We start from the raw sequence: 19,804 nt of genomic DNA on the forward strand, positions 1-19,804 counted from the left end.
GGGTTCTTTTCCCCATTTTAAAAATTTTCTTTGGGATACAGACCCAGTATCTGGATCAAAGAATATGCACAGTTTGATAGCCCTTTGGGCATAGTTCCAAATTGTTCTCCAGAATGGCTGGATCAGTCCTAGTTTTCCCACATCTCCTTCAACATTTATCATTATCTTTTTTTGTCTTCATAGTCAATCTGGGAGATGTAAAGTGGTACTACTGAGATCCTTTCTCAAGCTGAACTGCTAAGCATTCAACTTCTATTGCAGAATACAATTCTGGTGGATTAGCTATGTTGTTCAAATGCCAAACATACATTTTGCCTAAAAGACTATTTTATGAAGAATACATATCAGGTAAGTGCTTCCACAGAAAAAGTGATACAAGGACACTCTCAAGTTCTCTCTGTAGACTTTGAATTGTCAGATATGGGAGACACAGGATTGCCTAGCATGGTGTGCCCTATATCAAAGGTGCTGCGCTCTACGAACAAAGTAGAATTACAGTAGTTCAAGAGAAATGACATATACAAATTTAGAGGTGTCTCCATTCCAAATGTTCAAATAAATTATTGTGCCCAATCTATAATAGAATCTTCCAATTCTTATTGATCTGATCAGTCTCTTATCAGACACACTGTACACTGACCCCAACTTAATGACGTCATTTTTGTTTCCTTCAAGCATGAAGGACAAAACCATCCCCACTCTCTGCCACTCAAACTTTTAAAATAATTATTTTTCTGACAGTCCCCTAATAACAACTCTTCACAATCTTTCTATGCAATACTTGAAATGTTTTTTAGAAATAGTTTCTTCAGGGCAAGACAATGATTTAGTTTCATAAACACTTTCAGAAATTAACTTTAACATCTGAATCTATTCCCAACATTAGAATACTAATGTATCTATGAAAACTGTATATTCAAATAAATGGCATCTTAATACAATGATTAGACATCAAAAGCAATCAGCCAAAAAGGCTAATTGTGTAGCAAATTATTAGATTGGTAGTAGAGTGTTTTATACCTCACACTGAGTGGAACTAAATAAATATTTGTTTAATTTCACCTAAAGATTTGAGGGCTAGGGATTTACCTCAGAGTTCAAATTTAGTCTCAGAAACTTAACACCTAATAGCTGTGTGAACCTGGGCAAGTCACTTAACCCCAAAAGCCTCACCCTGCTAAAAAATTAAAAATCTATTTACATCTGTAACCCTTAAGTTGAGTTTCTCTATTTTGGTCTGGAACTTAGTCTTAAATCTTATTACACAGTCAAGCTAGTTACACATATTGAGCCACTCTTAAGGTAGCTTTGATTAAATTACAAGTGTCTAGGCTTCCCTAACCCATTTCATCAGATGAAGAAACTGAGACTTAGAAAATTTACCTGAAGTAACAAATACATAATTAAATAAGAACTAAAATTTCAACCCTGGTCCTCTGAATGCAAATCTAGTTATTTTTCCACTACAACATTACTTCTTTGAAAGGTATAATACTTTTGTCAAGCTCATATTTACAATTTAATTTCCTAATATGGCAAATAGTGTTGGCAACTACCATGTACCAGGAACATACTGCAATAGTTTTTGGTACAGATGGAATGATGAAAAGAGGGGAAGACCAAAATTTAAACAAGATAGTATCCTTGATTTCAAACACTCTATAATCTAGTAGAAGGGCATCTTGGAGTAGTAAAAGGAACACAGGACTTAGAGGTAGAAAACAGACAACTTTTGGACATGGACAAGTCATACTTCATAAAACTGTTGTAAAGAAAGTATTTTATAATTAATAAACCATTTTTCAATACATATTGTTATTATCAGGAAGAGAAAGTCAAGTACACAAGTAACTATTACAAAGAGAAAAATGAAGTATTATGAGAAAGGTATAAATTGACAGTAGTTGAGACCTTTAGATAAAACTTATGAAAGACAAATTCAATGAAATAAATTAAAATAAAATATGGGTATAATAATATCAAAATAATTTTGACAAACTATGAATTTGTGTGTAAATAAAAAAAAATTTGTTCCTTGTGGAAACACTATGAAAACAATTTCTCTGGACAGATATTTACAACTTATTAACTACACAAGGTTTGTGATCTCTTTTTCAGAACATAAAGTATAAAACTAAAAGAAAAAATGTGGAACATAATCCTCAAGATTATCAACTGAGTTCATATCCAAAGTTCATATCAAATACAACAGATTTCCAATTTTTCTACTAATTTCTATTCAACATTTTACTACATATATTTCTTTTTCTATATCTGAATGCAATCATCATATTTTAAAAATATCTTTCTATATTTTTTTAAAAAGAGCCTATGAAAGTAAATAAATAATTAAGCAAATTCACCGAATCATTTCTGTCATGTAACACACAATGTACAATAACAGCCCTGCTGCCAAGGAGCTCCTTTTCTAGTAGAAGAGACAATAAGTAAATTCCTGCGTATTTATACACAGAGTGGTTAATTTGTAGTTGATGTAGTTAAGTTTGACTTTGTGATGATGTCATAATAGCTTTTGATGACCACCATTACGTATTTTATAAGATCACTAATAACTCATTTAATAATATATATTCTAGAATTTTGCCAGATATCAAGCTCCCTAAAATTTCCATACTTACTTTTCTTTTGTGAAAATCAGGATATATGTTCAATTCCAGCCTCGTAGTCTTTCCTTCATAAGCTGAGATATTTTGAAGGTCACCTAGAGTGGCTTAGCAATCATATCAGGCAGCTCCTAACAACTCTGGCTCAGTTTTTTTTTTAAACAATCTTGGCATGTACTTCATAAGGCCCCAATGGACTTAAACTTATTAAGGGCAGCTGGGTTTGCTCTTTTTATCTCTCTACTCATATTGGGGTTCAACTCCCTAGGAGCTATATTTGTTTTGTTCTTTCCAGTCCAAAGATCATTGTCCTTGGCAGAAAAAAAAACAAGTAAAATAAAATATAATTTGAGCAGTTTTGTCTTCTCACTGTCATTCCATATCATTTATCCAATCCAAGCAATGAATTTATCCCTTTTTTTAAATCTTCCTTTCCCCAGTATAATCTAAAAACAAAATGAAAAACCCTTCTAAACATTTTGTTTAATACAATGAAAACAAGAAGATTTTTTACAATGTATGCTTTGTCCCCAATTCAAATTGAATAGAAGGCAAAAATGTAAATTCTGGCAGTCAACAATTTAGTGGAGTTTACTGGGTACAAATGTTTCATAGTACTTGAAAAGATGAATCTCCAGGGAATTTAATTAGCAATATTTTATCATAAATTACAGTTTTAGAAAGATATAAAACACATTGAGATTTGTTGAACATTGTCTACTATATGACATTAATACAGTGACAATTTACTCACTAAAACGCTAGAGCTAAGAAGTAGAAAGTAAGGAAAAAACAATCTCCAAGGAGCCAAAATAGGTGCAAAATTCCATGCCTCAAGGAAAGAAAATCCTGTGGGTCCTCACTGAGGACCCAGTTTTCAGGCATAATTCTAAATCTATAGACTACAGGCATAAGTTTATAATAAACTTGGTGCTTTAACTTACAAGCTCAGGATATATTAGCAGCAGACCAACAAAAGGGAGATGAGAGGCTGCTCCAGACAAGACAAATTGATTAATGTCAGAAATAACCGTGGCAGCTTTAAAAAATGTCAGAAAAATTACAAAAACTAGATGGAAGTCCAAAAGTCAAATGTTCCTAAGGCAGATCAATCATTAAACGTAAGAACGACTCCATATATATAATGAGAACCCTACATGGCTCATCCATCTAGCCCAAAGTCCTCTCTTGAGCCTGAGGTTTGAAAGGCCTTCCTTGGGGTCAGAGCCCAGCATATGAATCAGCAGCCATAGCTTTCTACTCCAGTCAGTGGTTTCCTGCCATCTCAGGCTAACCTAGTGACTGCCTTTTTGAGGATGTTATATGTTTTATTAAAGTACAAAAAAGTAATAAAGGATGACCTCAAGCCATCATATAAAAAGCTAAATTATGTTCAATTTTTATAAAGACAGATTTATAGAAAACAATATAAAAGTTCTTCTAATCAATTAAAGTAAAAATTTGTGGTGTCTAAGGGGATAGGAGAGGATGTCCTTAGCGTCTACAAAATCCACTGATCCACGTAGGAAAACCCAAGGGTTTTCTTCACATCCACTGTTCTGTTACATTGTGCTTCAAAATTTACTATGACACTGGGAATTCAGAAAAGGAAACAAAACAGAGCCTGACCCAAAGAAGCTCCTTGAGACAGTTCACACACAGAATCAGAGCGACACAGTGGTGTAAAGGACTCAGGTTCAGTCTTTCCTCCAACACTTGTGTGACCCTGGGTAAGTCACTTACCTGGGCCTCAGTTTTCTCATCTAGAAGAAAAGAAGTTGGACCAAATGATCTCTGGTGTCCCTTTTAGCTCAAAAACTTGTGACCCATGATTATTTTTACAAAATTCCTAGACTATAAACAAAATTCAAGACTAGTTTTATTCATCTGCTGATACATCTATCCATTTTTCTTTCTAGATGTTTCTGAGAAATACATATGTGTATATTTATGTAATATGTATAAATAATTTGTGCTTTGTATGGTAGTTATTTTTAATAAGTGACAAAAATTATATTGATTTAAATATTATGGAGTTGGTATTCTATCATTTTCATTTTAAAGGTCAATCTCTCTACAAAACAGAAGCATCTAAAGTTTATTTTACATAAAAGTACCCATGAAATGAGCTGAAATGAGAATAAAAATAGAAGTACAAACTTTTAGTAATTTATGAATTTCAATAAAATACCATAAGGCTTTCGTATCAATTATGCAAACTGAAAATTTTATGCCATTTCCTCCCCCAAAATAACTTAAGCCACTGATAGCATAGCTAAGTCACATATAGATGAGTTAATGTATATAATGAATATATTTCATTAATGCAGTCATATGAGTTATAAAACAAGAATCTTGCACAAGCTAAGAAAACTTGCTCTTTTCAGGTGTTTTTTGAAGCAGTATTAGAACTATCTGGCTTCACATTTTTGTTGTTGTTTTAAAAGGCTTTAGTCTTGCCTGGAGTAAGTCAAGAAATTGAGCACATTCTGAATATTGTAAGTTCATTGTGCATAACTTCAGCTATGTTCTCATCACTGCTCAAATTATTTTCTTCATTAATCAATTAATTTGAGTCCTTAACTCATCAACACTTTAACTCAGAGCAATAAAAAAATCAATAAGGAAGACTTGCAAGACAGTCAATTTACTGACAAAGAAAGAAACCATGGAAACTGCTAACTAGATAAGAAGTAGAATGGCCACTGCAGCAGGGGAAGGGAAGAGATTCTTCACTGTAGTCGCATATGCTCAGCTATCTAAGATGACTGCCCTCCTCTGCTTCAGGACAGGATCTCTGTCCCTGCCACTCACTACTAATTCAATGTTAGCTCTCATTTCTCAACACAAACCCTCTATTCCAGACAGGCTCATTTCCCTATTTTTACTCATATCATATTCTCATTTTGAAACATCATTCTTTCTCTTTATATTCTGTCCGAGTCCTGTTACTCCCTCCTTAAAGCTTATTCTAAGCTTTAACCCACACTGAGCTTTCCCTTCACTAATTTTTGTAGAATTAAATGTCTGGACCAGTTATTGACATTAAATCATAGTTTACTTAGTCATTTGATCTTTCCCATGAATGTGCTTTATTTTTCTAATTGAATGATAAGTTCCTTAAAGCAGAACCTATATTATACTACTTATACAACAATATTACAAATATTGTAGGTGCTCAGGAAATAGCTGTTGAGTAAAGAATTTTAAAAGATGCCTCAAAGTTATGGAATACTAGGAATCAACAAAACAGCAGACACATCACCGTGGCATGAAGGAATCGGAAAAAGAAATGACTCATCTAAGGCTTTAGGGTGAAGAAGCATATAGGTACAAAATGAAGATGTCAGAATCCAAAAAGGCCATCCTGTGCCTTTCTCTAGCAGAGAAAGGAAGAGGTCTAGGATTCCTGTATGTTTAAACCAATTAAGCCCTACTCCCTTCAACCCTTCTCCACATTTCTTTTTTCTTTCTTTTTTTGGTTGAGGCAACTGGGGTTAAGTGTCTTGCCCAAGGTCACATAGCCAGGAAGTGTTAAGTATATGATATCAGAATTGAACTCAGCTCCTCCAAACTTTAGGGCTGATGCTCTATCCCCTGCGCCACCTAGGTACCTTTCACATTTCTTACTATTTTTTAAGTTGATAAATTTTACTGTGATAGCTAATGGTGTCATTTAAGTAAACAAAAAACAAGCAAGAAGTATAAACTACAAACATGATCTTTAGGGGACATTGAAAGTACAAGAGAATTCCAATCTCACTGCACATGGTAATTGTATTACTATGTGGGATGTGCTGAAGATGAGTGTATCTTGGTTATTAAAAATGAGACGCTACTAGTAACCAAAAATAAGCTATATATGACTCAGATACCACTCTAAACCAAGTAAAATGGCAAACTCCATTTTAGATTGCCATTTCTCTTCCAGACTAAAATCTATAGCAAATCCTACAGAGAGGTGGCATTCCAAGTTTATAAGGCAGATGTTTAAAATGGAAATGGAAATGTAATTTCCCATAGAAACAATATTATAAATGGTGGTTGAGTTTAAGCTAGATTCCTCAAACCCATTAAATACAGCAGGTCAATAAAGAAGAAAAAAGGAAGATTTCCTACATTTTCTGAATTAGGGATAAGCCTATAGCAATATTACAACCCATGAAACTTCTTTTTTTAGCAGCCTTGAATCTCCCTTACTATCTTTTCTACCTCTATAGCAAGCTCCTCAATACTTCTGATCTTTAGGCCCCCAGTATCCTTGGGCTGTTCCAGGATATCTCAATATCCTGCCAAAAATATTCTGTTTAATACCTCAAAGTACTCCAATTTTTGAAAATTATCTGCTTCATTGCAATTAAAATTTCAATTTCTTCAGCTAAGCTAACCTCAGCTAAGCAATGAGGTAATCAAATTGACTGAATTTATACTTATCATCTAATAACTGATGTCCCTGTAAGACACCCAGAGGTATTTAATTTTTTTAAGAGAATGTTTAGCTCAAATGATGCTAATAGCAACATTTAAAAAAAAAAAAACAACACAAAACAAAACAAACAAAAAAACACCCATGAGGTAATACTAATAACTAACACTGACATAGTGCTTTAAGTTTTACAAAGAGAGTTCTATATATTATCTTATATGATCTTCACAACAATCTCGTAAACTAGGTGTTATTATGACTCCAGTTTCACAAAGAAGGAAATTATGGCTCAGCAAAGTCAGATGTCTTATCCAGGATTGCACAGCAAGTGTGCCTGAATCAGCATCGGCGTAGCATCTAGGCCTTCCTGATTTCAAGTCCAGTGCTTTGTCTATTAGTCACAATAGGTCCTGGAGAGTAGTATAAATTTATATTGGTCACATGGAAAATATGTTTGTCTGCCAGGACTTGAAGCCAGGGCATTTCGACTATGAAACCACTGTTCTTTCCAACACAGCTTTATATTAACAAACATACAGTATGATACAACAAAAAAAGAAAAGAAAAAAAAAAAAAAAAAAAAAGGAGGGAATCGAAGATACCTAGGGGAAATAAAGGAGACCAGATCATCATAGAGATATAGAAAGGCCAGCTTTGCCTAAAAGTCTGCTCCCACATGACTTCTCCTTCTTAAGATCTGGAATGGCAATTTCTCTGCCAGACTTCCAATTGTGTCCCCATAGCTTTTGTGGCTTAGGAATGAAAGGAATGGCTTCAGAAGTGGTAAAGGCCACTTCTGTGGAGAGAGAAATAGGATGAGTTTATTTATGAATTCATTTATTCATTCAACAAATATTTACTGACTACTCATGTAGAAGGAGAGGTACAATGAAATGATAAATACTTGTGCCCTGCCATAACCTTTGTGAATGAGACAGAAAAACCCCCAAAACATATTAGCTTTTTAGAAGTACACGAGGAGGACAGTGTGCTATGGAATCAGATGAGGGGAAAGAACTTGCAGTCAGGAGAATCAGGGATCAAGTGCAAGAGTTATGGAGATGTGGGAGTTGTTTGTAAGTGGAGGATTATCTGTATTTTATATTATGAAACTTGGAATGAAAAGTTATTCATAAACATCCAAAATGTACTTGTCTTATCATATAAAAATTATTCTCTGGGAGTAAATGCTGACTTTCAACAAAAGAATTAAACTCTTAACAGATTGTTTGTTAGTTAGTGCTTTGGTGTCTTAATTATAATGCCAGTAGTTAAAACCATTTTGAAAAGTACTGGTTATTAGTTGTCTATTTAGCTTATAGGTTTGGCTATATAGTGAATAGTTTATTCTGTTCCACAGTGAAAGATTACAGCAATACTGCTGTTAATGACTTATCATTAGACTTTAATATTATAGACAGACAGAAGCCATATGGAAGCATTTACAGGTCACATACAATAAAAGTTTGTGATATGAAAAAAACCAAGCACCAATTAAAACAATGTCAAATGTGCTAGAAAATACACGGGAATCTTGGAGAAATGTATATCTTCAGAAGAACTATATACTATTGCTGGGCCAGTCATTTCTTTTTTTTCTTTTTTTTTTTCAAATAGCCAAGCCACCTCTTACTTATATCCATGGGGAGGGAGAGAGGGAGAGGGAGAGGGAGAGGAAGAGGAAGAGGAAGAAGGAGGGAAGGAGGGAGGGAAAAGAAGAGAGAGAGACTGATTGTCTCTTTTGGTCATTCTCCCAGTCGTCCTTTAAAAGACAATAGAATCATCTACAGGATGGCTGACATACAGTATGATTCTAGTTCTCTTATACCATCCTGCTTGCTGAGACTGGAAATTCCTTTACCTCATTCTACAATTAGATATAAGGAATAAAAACTAAATCTTTGCTTCAGGTAGATTGAGATGCATTCATTTACACTGAAATGTATGCCATCAATGAGGAAATATCAATAAACAATATCAGAATCTTTATTTTAGAGGAAGTAACAGAATAAGAGGACACTAGATAGAACAGTTGGAAAAGGAGAATGGAGAAGAGATAGAGATACCAAGTGCAAATTTTCTTAACTTTACAATTTTTGTCAAAGATTCTCTTTATCACCAGTAATTATTCATGGATGAATAAAATGTGGGAGGGAGCATTTTTGTCCTGAACATTGGAAGTTTAACAAGAACAAGGCTACTGAGTCTTGTGACATAAACTATATTGTTTTATGTGATTTTTTTTTCAGTCAGTCAACTTAGACATAAAGGTACCTCAAACCTAGTTAATTAATTCAAATCTAACTCTGGAATCTTAATACAAGCCAGCTGTCTTCTAAATGCTTGCCTTTTACTCAGTTCCTCTTATGAAAGTGGATGGATCAATATAAATCTAACACTTAAATTTATAGCCTTATTTAGGTTATTAAAGATTTGAAGGAAAAAGAAGACATTAAGAAAACAAATACAAATGTAAGGGAATAACAGTGCACAACAACAATAGTGAGTAGAGAAAGTTTACATAGGATATTAGAGCTTCAACTATAGATGTATTCCTCAATTTTAAGAATTTTTAACATGGAAGGAAGAGGAAAAAGACACATAGAGCTATAACTAGTTTAGCAAGAATGTCCAGGAGTTTATGAACTTTAAAGTAAATAAAACCTGTTTGAGAGCTGTTTCTCTAAGAAACGAGTAATGACAGGAGAGGAAAAGGAAATATAAATCTAAAAACTACTTTGTTTCTTGATCTCCTTCTATCCATTTTTCTACCTCTTTAATATAGACACAAATTTTTAAAATATAAAAAGAAAAAAATGGGATTTTAGTTGGGACTTAAAGCCAGGGAGGTCAAAATGTTGAGCAAAGAAAAGAGCACTGAAAAAAGTAGGGAAATGCCAAAAACCAAGAGAGAATATGTTGTGAAAGGAATAGCTAGACAGCCAATGTCATTGGACGAGAGTGTGTATCAGAAAGCAAGGTGTAAAAAGATTGGAAAAGCAGGAGGTGATAGAGTGTACTATGATTTACTGAGTAGGAGAAGGTAATGTGATTGATCTAGTGCTTTAGGAACATCACTTTAGTGGCTGAATGGAGCGAAGTGGGGAGTATCTTACTGGAGTGAGAGTCCAGCCCACTGGAAGCTGGATAATATGAATTTCTAATGTACCTACTTACAATGGTTGGGAGATTTCCTCCAATTTATATTCAGAAACTGGTAAGTAGGAACAAAGGAGAATGGGAGGATGTCAACCAGGGCTGAGATTTGGAAAGACAATTTCAGCAATAGGGGAGTAAGGGATTTAAGAGCAGAGATCAGCAGAGAGCTGAAAAAATAAGTATTGGTTTGAGGGTGGAGAGAAAAGATAAGTCAGTGCAGAAGTAATGGCCCGTTACAGAACTGAGAAGTGAAAAGTAGAGACACTTCAATGAAGGTAAAGAATCTCTAAGACAGGGGAAAAGCAATAGAATCCCAGAAGACTATGGTCAGATATAGGAAAAAGTCAAAATTTCTCATTGAGGAGAAGGTAGCTGATTTGAGAGTTTATAGAAGCCTATGTACAGAGTCTTAGTATATACTGGAGAGGAGAGGAAGTTAATGAGCCAGAGGCTGAACTCCCTGAGAACAGAAGGAGAATGACCTGGGGATGGTGTATTTTAGCTATAATATTTTTGACTGGTTGGAAAATCTGAATCGAGCAGACTTCACAAAAGAAAAAGTTGCTTCATGAAGAACAGTGAAGATCCCACAGTACTCCAACTCTCCAAAGAATGAGTTGGAAACTTCAGAGTGATGTCACCTAGTACATTCATCTACATTCCTGGTACACCATCAAACCTTTTCTTGAAGACATTCTCTGGAGGGAGTCCCTTACACCCCCAGGAAGGTAATTCCATTTTGGGGGTGTTAATTGTTTTGAAGTTCTTCCTGAGACTGAACCAAAAGTTAACTTCCTGAAGTCTAGTCATTGCTCCCTAGGATTGCTCCAGGATCAAGAAGAAAAGAGAAATCTGAAAAGATGAGTTTTTTTATTTTTCATGCCAAACATTAACTAGTTGCTTATTTAGACCAAACATCACATGACATGTTTTTCTGTTCTTTTGCCATTCTGTTCATACTCTCTTATACTCAAGCCACCTAAATGTCTTGTAAAGAGGAAAAAGAAGGGGCTTAGTGTAATGAATAAAATGCTAGCCCTGGAGTACACCAAGAGGAGTTTAGGCCTGTCTCTGACACACACACTATTAGCTGGATGGATCTGGGAAAGCCAACTGATCCTTCAGGGTCCCTCTCCCAGGAAACGCTCTACAACACAGAAGAGTTGTTAGTTGACATTAATGAAAGGAGTTTCCACATTGGGAGTGCTCTACATGGATGAAATTAAATGTCCAGACCAATCACATAGTAAATTACAAACTTTAAAGCATTATATGAATATTTATCTAATACTGAGTTTTATATATACCTTTGCAATTTTATGTTTGAGACTACTTTTGGCTGACTTTCTCATACCACATCCTGATGGTAAGTATCTTTTTCATACAACATAAAGCTTTCTAAAACAACTGCCTCATTTAGAAAATAAAATGAAATAGGGACCTGTCAACCTACTGTACTAGGTAACTTACAGAAGAGTACTCTGCTCTAAGCAAAGTATGACAAAGTAGCTAAGTTAGACCCAGAGACATAGGCTTGGGAGAGCGGAGCTCAGGGTTTATTCTACCTTGGTTTCGCTTCTACAGAGTTTCTATGATTTAGACCAGGGATTCTTAAACTAAGGCCCATGGGCCAGATGCTGCCGCTGAGGACATTTATGTGGCCTGCTGGGTTATGGCAAATGGGCTGAGGGGCAGAGACAGAGTGTGAGCTTTTGTTTTTACTATAGTCCGGCCCTCCAACAGTCTGAGGGACAGTGAACTGGCACCCTATTTTAAAAGTTTGAGGACTACTGACAGACTCTGGTTGATTGCTGACATTGGTAGAAATGCTTTCAAGTTTCCCATAACTTCACTCATTTGATTCTTGCCTGCTTTTTAATCAGCAATTTTGCTGTTACACGACGATGCCCCCCAACAAGCATACTGAATAATGGGTTATTTGAGATAATATTTTTTAATGTCAATGGACTGATGAGCTACTCACAACTCTAGAAGGTATATTGTAAATAATATAAAACTAGTATAAGATGTTAGCATGCTAAAATGCCAATTGATCACATAAGTACCACTTTACTCTGAATCATGCTTACCCGCACTTTTCCAACAAATGTTATTTTAGCAGATCCAATTGAAAGGATTTTACATTTAAAACAATAATGCTCTAAAGAAAATTATTTCACACAAAAAAATCAAAATGTTTCACAATAAAATCAGCAAATAAGTACTCTTCCGTGTGCCAAGAGCTTTACTAACTTGCAAAAACACCAAAACTGAACTGAATCCCATTGTTATATCACCATCTTAATACCTTGAGTCTTCAGCTTTCTCCCAACATCAGTTCAAGGAGTCACTTGATAGGCCTATGTTTATAACTGATTATGAAGAGTCAGGAATTATAAATGATGCCAAGAATTTCATCTTATCAATAGTTATTTCTCAGAGTCTCTTCTTTTTCTCCCTTACCATTCAATCATCTTCAGTAGCCAGACTGCCTCAAATTAGTTTAGAAAAACAAAATAGATGCTTGTCACCACATATATCTGGAATGTGCTAACAATCACTGCACAAGAATCATATGCCTGGACAGTCAATCAGAAAAATATATTCATATAAATAGACAGTAAACAATTATTTGAAGAGATTTCACAAAACCTGTAACACTTTGCTACGAAAAGAGATAACTTTAAATTCTATTTTAAAAATCTATATGGCAAGAATGAAATTAGAAATTTAGTATACATTTTGAATATATAATAGTAGTTATGGTGTATAAATGATGATCTACAATATATTACAAAGACAAAGGTCTTAATAAATATTTTTAGGGAACCAAGATACTTATGGGTATTAAATAGAATCCTTGTATGTTCTGATAGGGGACAACAATTCTGCGGTGCAAAGAAATTCTCATTTATTTTGTAAAACAAATGGAAAAATAAACTCAAGTAAGTGTCAGCAAAGTTTTCATGGTTAAGTAGTACCTGGAATTTTAACAAATGCTAACAAACACACAGACACATGTACATACCTGCTATACATGGGAAAATGTGCCAAGATCTCAAAAAATAAATATCAGATTCATTTCAAAGGTAAAAATACTAACCTCTTCAATCTCATATAGTTTTCACTGGCAGCAGGTCTGCATTCAGCACGTTGTACCACTATTCCTTCCAATGAAAGTTTATCTTGAATGGAAAAAAATATATATTAAATCAATATATTCAAAGACAATATTTAATACTTTCAGTGCTATCTTTTGATATACTAGGTAAAATTGCGCAATATAATTTAAACTGAGGCAGAAAGAGATAGGATCTCAAAAGCATATAGAACTTTAACAGTATTTACAAGAAGATTACTGAAATGTTTGATAGGTTTGGAAACATTTTTGTTAATTACCAATTTCTAAAAATCTGGATCGTTTCTTTTAAATTGTAATACTACTATAATTAAATTATGAAAATTAACTCCCAGAACTGCCAAATCTAAATATGCTATGCAAATAGTAAGCTCATTTTTTTTTGGTGGGGGGAGGGGGAATATACCATGTACCATTTCTGCCTTCATTAACTCTGATTGATACTGTTTGAGTGATCTAAATTAATAGCTATAAGAGAGTTGTTAAGAATCTCCCTTAAATCGGTCGCAGGTTTTAGGAGTGAAAGAATTCACTCATTCCCGAATTATTACTTGCAAAATGAAAGAAATCAGTTTACCAAGAGACTGACTTCTATAGTGGCAGATCTATGGAAAATAGAATAGGACAAAAAGTCCTGGCAGCAAAAGGAGATATCAAGGTCCACCTGCAAAAGACCTTCATTGAAGAAAACCATTATATTGGGTATCTTGGTGGGGGCTAGTGGGTGAAATCCCAAGTTGGCTCATTTACAAACTGGGTTTCAGGTTGAGCTGGAATTTGAATAGAAATGAATAGAAGATCTTTAATTGAATAGGGTTGGAATTCTTTTGCTAAGGACTGAACCAACTCTACCTAGATAACAGAATGAAGCTGTTTGTCTTGTTTCCCTTAGGCAGGGTGCCTCACTGAGGCAGAGTTGAAGATTTTCTCCTTCAAGGAGTTTTAGACTTTCAGGGTCCCTTCTTCATTATTTCAAGTTTCATACAGAATTACAAGTATGCTAAGGGGCCATGAAAAGTTGTTAATGTGATACTTTACCTGACTGTTAACTACAGAAAGAACAGAGAAACTTTAAATTAATAATTGTGGTAAGAATTCACATATTTGATTGAGAAATTTAGTATACAAAGATCTGCATAAAACGAAAGGGAGACATTCCTTTTTCTTATATCTGAAATTTGAGATCAAAGCTCAAAGTACACACTATGGAATAGGGAAAATCAATTATTCAGCAAGCATTTATTAAGCATTTATTGTATGCCAGCTCTATTCTAGGAATTGGAGAGAGACAAAATGAATTAGTATCTGACCTCAAGGAATTTATATTGTGTGGAGGCTACAATACTACTTCAGTCAGAAAATAGCAGAGGACTGAGCAAAGGACATATTTTTTTTTTTTTCACAATTCAGTTTCCTTATCTGTGAAATTAGGTAACTGGATTGAATGATCTCTAATAACTTTTCTAACTCTAATATTCTAGAATTCTAAATCAATTTCTTTGTTCCTTACTTTTTCTGTATAATGTGAACAGAAGAAATGTGGCATAACTGAAAGAATACTATCAGGTTTAGAGTCAAAAGCCCTGGGTTCAAACCTTGACTGGGCTTTTCTTACACAGTATCAGAATCCATGTTTCTAGAATAAGAGAGGTGGGTGACATGATTTTTAGATCCAAAAACCATGTCCACCATTGTGCTGGAGATGTAAAAGAAAGAATCCAAGGTCTTTTACAGATGAAATACAACTCAGAGACCACTTAAGTCTAACTTTATTTTACAGATTTAAAAAAACAGTGAAAAATGTAAAATGATTTATCCAGGATCACATGGGTAGGATGTAACAAAAGCTGAAATTTAACCTAATTTTACAAATACAAACATTGTCAACAATATAAAATATTGCAACTTAGCTATGTATCTCTCTTTCCACTTTCTCATTTCAAAGGAAAACTCAAAGAAACATTGCAATCTAAATATATTAGGTAAAGTTACTTGGTAACTTTACTAGGTAAAGACACTCCATGTGAAACAAGAAGAATATGGCCAGCATATCTGTGCGATCTCAGAGCATGTGAGAGGAGCAAAGTGTAACAGACCAGAAAGGGGGGAAGGTGATGGGGGTTGAAAGATTCCTTTCTAATTGCCCAAACCCATGGCTGACCCTGATTCACAAATCCTGGTCAAAGGCACCCTTTGAATATCCGGGCCCAGCCCCCACTATCAGCTCAGCTTCCCCCAGCCCTCACCTGATCTGAGCTAAATGAAAATCCCACAGAGAACTTAGGGGTACCGCCCATCATCTTTTGGATATAAAAGAGGTGAGCAGGAACGCCCTCTTGGCAGGAGCCCTTCCAGCCAACACGTGGTATCCTTCCAGCCACGTAAGGGTTCCTGCCCGCCCAGCAGCCACCTCCGGCCCTGGCGTCTTTGTATCTGAACTTTACTTCCAAATTCCTACAAGAAACCTTTTATTAGGTTTTTGGGCCTGTAAATTCATTTTATAGGGGACACTGCGCCTCATGGGATTATCTATGCGCTGAGAAATGGGGTTCCCCTTTCCTTTCCCTCATTAAAGGGACCAGAGGTTGGGAAAGATTTTAAAAGTCTAGCAAGAGATAACTGTTAAGAAAGGAAACAAGTTGAAGGAAGGAAAAGAGATTATTAGTTCAGAAAAATAGGGACATTGTCATTAAATTTCTTCTATTCCTTTCTCCTCCCAATGCTTTGTGTGTGTATGTGTATGTATAATATATAATAATCTCATTGCAAAAAAAAAAAAATACAATCTTATTCCTTCATATAAAAATTAAGTGATTTTTAGATAACAAGTCTTATATTGTTCTACCTGTAGCAGTATTTGAGCATTTAAAGTTTAAAAAAATTCTTTTAACTTTGTAAATATGGAAAACCCAGAACACTGATTTCATATTTTACAGCAATAAACTCAATTGTATCTTGAATGCATACTCCTTAAAAATACTTTTGTTGATATTTTGTTTTTACAACTATATTCTCCCCTTTACTAAAAGCCATGCCTTAAAAATAAAGCATTAAAAAAAAATTATCATAAACTATCAATACCTAGAAAAAGTGTGAGCTTGTAAGAAATGTTCTACACTTGCTGGCCTATCTCTGCAAAGCAAGATGTGAAAAGCAATTTTTTCACATCTTTCTTTGGGGTCAAGGTTGATGACATATGCCTGTATGTATACACATATGTGTTTTACTTCTTAAAAAAACAAAAACAAAACAAACAAAACAAAACAAAACAAAACAAAACAAAAAAAAACAAATATGGTGAAATGGAAAAAAAAAAAAAAAAGATATGACAAAAAACCAAAAACAATCCCTTTAAAAGTACAATTGGCTAAATGCAAAAGGAGATATAAAAGCTGACTGAAAAAATCATTAAATTTAGAATTGAACAAATGGAAGTGAATGGACTCAATGAGACATCAGGAATCAAACAAAATTTTAAAAAGAACAAGTAAATTACCTCATCAAAAAAACAACTGATCTGGAAAATAGATCCAGGAGAGATCATTTAACAATTATTAAACTACCTGAAAACCATGATGAAGAAAGAGCCTGAACAACATTTTTTTTTTTTTTCAGGAAATCATCGAGGAAAACTGCCCTGATGTGCTAAAATCAGAGGGTAAAATAGTTACTGAAAGAATCCAATGATCATCTCCTCAAAGAGATCCCAAAATAAAAACTTTAAAAGAATAACGTAGCTAAATTCTAGAATAATCAGATAACGAAGAAAATACTGTAGCCACCAGAAAGAAACATTTCAAACACTGAGGAGCCACAATCAGGATTACCCAGGCCCAATTTAAAAGACCAAAGGACCTGGAATGTGACATTCCAGAAGATATACATATATGTTTAAGTGATGTACTAACAAATTCAAAAGAATCATGTTATTTCCTCCCTTAGGATATAAAGTCCATGAAGGAAGAAACCATTTCATTTTTTTGTCTACAAGCTCAGGCATATAATTAGTATTTTATGCTCACAGATTTTTACAAGAACCATGCAAAAACCTTGTTTTGAATTCCTCCTTCAAACACAGGCTCTGTCTCCTTAGACAAGTGGCTTATTTCCCCCAAACCTCATTTTTTTCACTATGCTTACATAATCTTAAGATTACAAGTCTATTCTAACTCTAACAAAATTGGAAACATTCAGTCTGCAGAAGTAAAGAAGTAAAGACTCAAGAAAGGAGGTAGAATTATAGATTTAAAACTAAGACCTAAGAGGTCACTCAGTACAAATCCTATATTTTGCAGATAAAAAATTGAGGAACAGAAAAATTAAATGAATGACTCATGTAAGGTCATAGGTAAGAAGTTCCAGAGATGTGATTTTGGGGATAGAGCTCAAGACTCAAATCAGAAAAACTTTGATGTACATCCTGTCTCCTTCACTGACTAGATGTTGAACCATGGGCAAGACATTTAACTTCTCAGACTCGGTTTCTTCATGTATTAAATGTTATTTCCCAGAATTATTATAAGGATAAAATGAAAATATATTTATAAAACACTTAAAAAAACCCTTAAAGCCCAACAGAAATGTCAGTTATTATAAGTTCTGGGATTTGAACCCAGGTCTTTGGACGCTAAACTTCTTGCTTTTGTGACAATACAGAACCTAGTAGGAGCTTAATAAATGTTTACTGATTGCTTCTAGAATAACTTCCTTCAATCATATGAAGGATCGTTACCTAAAAGAGAGATTAAATTTATTTAGTAGGATCCCAAAAGATAGAAAAAGAATTATATCAAACATTTAGTAAAATGTGTTTTAAGTATGAGATACAAGATCTAGCCAACAATGGAACTGATGCAAGTAAACTCCGAAATCACTCTGAAACTGTGTTCCCTTTTGATCTTGGAGTCCTGGGAAAAGCATATTTCCCCAGACAAGTTAAGTGCCATTATTCAATTAGAAATCTTGTTCAAAAAGCATCATCTTTTGGGGATGCCAGACCCTTTCAGGAAATTCCAATTGGAGATCTGGGCCAGATATTGATAAACATCTAGGCCTGGGGACTTTTTTTTTTTTTTCAACCCGAAACCTGAGCCTCAAGATTCCTTTTTAAAGGGCAATTTCTGAACTCATTCTTTGCAGAATGTGTAAAGTAGGGCACTGCCCACTGACAAGGCATTCTCTTCTCAGTGCCAGTCTCCATTTCTTTAATAGAACTTTGCCACTAAAGATGTCAGTCTCTTAGCAAAACTTACTTCCTATCCAACAATAAACCTTCATTTTTGCCATTAATATTTTGGGATTCATGAATTCTTTCATGAAGAACCTGTGCCTCCAAGCAAAACTCCGACCACAATTCTCTGACTGCCACTAACCTCATCAGAATGAGCCATCTTGTGAAGTCCAAAATTTTCCACCGTCAAAAGTATTAAATGCTAGATGCTAGAAAGGCTGGACAATATATTCCTGCTTGAACTTGAGCATGATGAATATTTCCTGGGTTTCTTTCAACTCTTTAAGAATACATAATTGTTGGGATATGGGAGCCACCTGCTAGTGGCTGCTGGGGATCCAACTCAGATCAGTAGAATGGATCCCTTCATGTGAGAGAATGATACAAAGAAATTAAGAGGCACTTGTATTCTCTGACCTTCCTCCTCTTCCCTCTCGCATCCAATTTATTTCATTCCCAATCCACAAGGAACATCTGAGTTAGTAAAGGCTGCTTTGCAACTCCTTCAAGTTTATGATTCACAGCTGTGGAGGCTCTCGGAGAAATGATCTGCCCCTTCACCTAAACATGGTCCTTAAGACACATAATTATTGATGATGAAGATAATGATAGTTAGCACTCTAAAGTTTGTAAAATGCTTTATATATCTCATTTTTTTCTCCCAACAATCTTGGGGAGTAGCTGTATTTATCATTTTCATTTTGCAGAGTAAAAAATTGAGGCAAAGTTTACCTCAGGATCTCATAGCTGGTGGTACTTCCCAACTTCTGAGAACTGGTTAATATAGATTTAGCCTTTTCCAAAATGTCAAAGTTCAATGATAGGGAGAAAGGTGACTTACAGAATTAGATAAGCCAGTCAGCATGAAAGCCAAAGGCAAGAATTTAATATCCCTTATCTTCAACATAAAGAAGATCCAACTCACTTCCAGTTGATCAATGATGGACAGAAACAACTACACCCAGAGAAGGAACATTGGGAAGTGAATGTAAACTGTTAGCACTACTGTCTATCTACCCAGGTTACTTATACCTTCGGAATCCAATACTTAACGTGCAACAAGAAAATTGGATTTACACACATATATTATATCTAGGTTATACTGTAACACATGTAAAATTTATGGGATTGCCTGTCATCTAGGGGAAGGAGTAGAGAGAGGGAGGGGAAAATCTGGAAAAATGAATACAAGGGATGATGTTATAATTATTAAATTAATAAAAAAA

The 19,804-nt window shown here is 34.7% G+C and overlaps 1 protein-coding gene across 3 annotated transcripts in view; it reads right to left on the reverse strand.

The window, feature by feature from the left end:
- GTF2F2 (general transcription factor IIF subunit 2) overlaps positions 1–19,804 on the reverse strand; it is a 166,846-nt gene that overhangs the window by 69,819 nt on the left and 77,223 nt on the right. For all 3 annotated transcript variants that reach the window (XM_074299136.1, XM_074299135.1, XM_074299137.1), the window contains one exon: positions 13,313–13,394. In XM_074299136.1, the coding sequence (XP_074155237.1) occupies positions 13,313–13,394 (82 nt within the window). The remainder of the gene's footprint in view (positions 1–13,312; positions 13,395–19,804) is intronic.

The sequence above is a fragment of the Sminthopsis crassicaudata genome, chromosome 3, assembly GCF_048593235.1.
Source record: "Sminthopsis crassicaudata isolate SCR6 chromosome 3, ASM4859323v1, whole genome shotgun sequence".
NCBI lineage: Eukaryota > Metazoa > Chordata > Mammalia > Dasyuromorphia > Dasyuridae > Sminthopsis > Sminthopsis crassicaudata.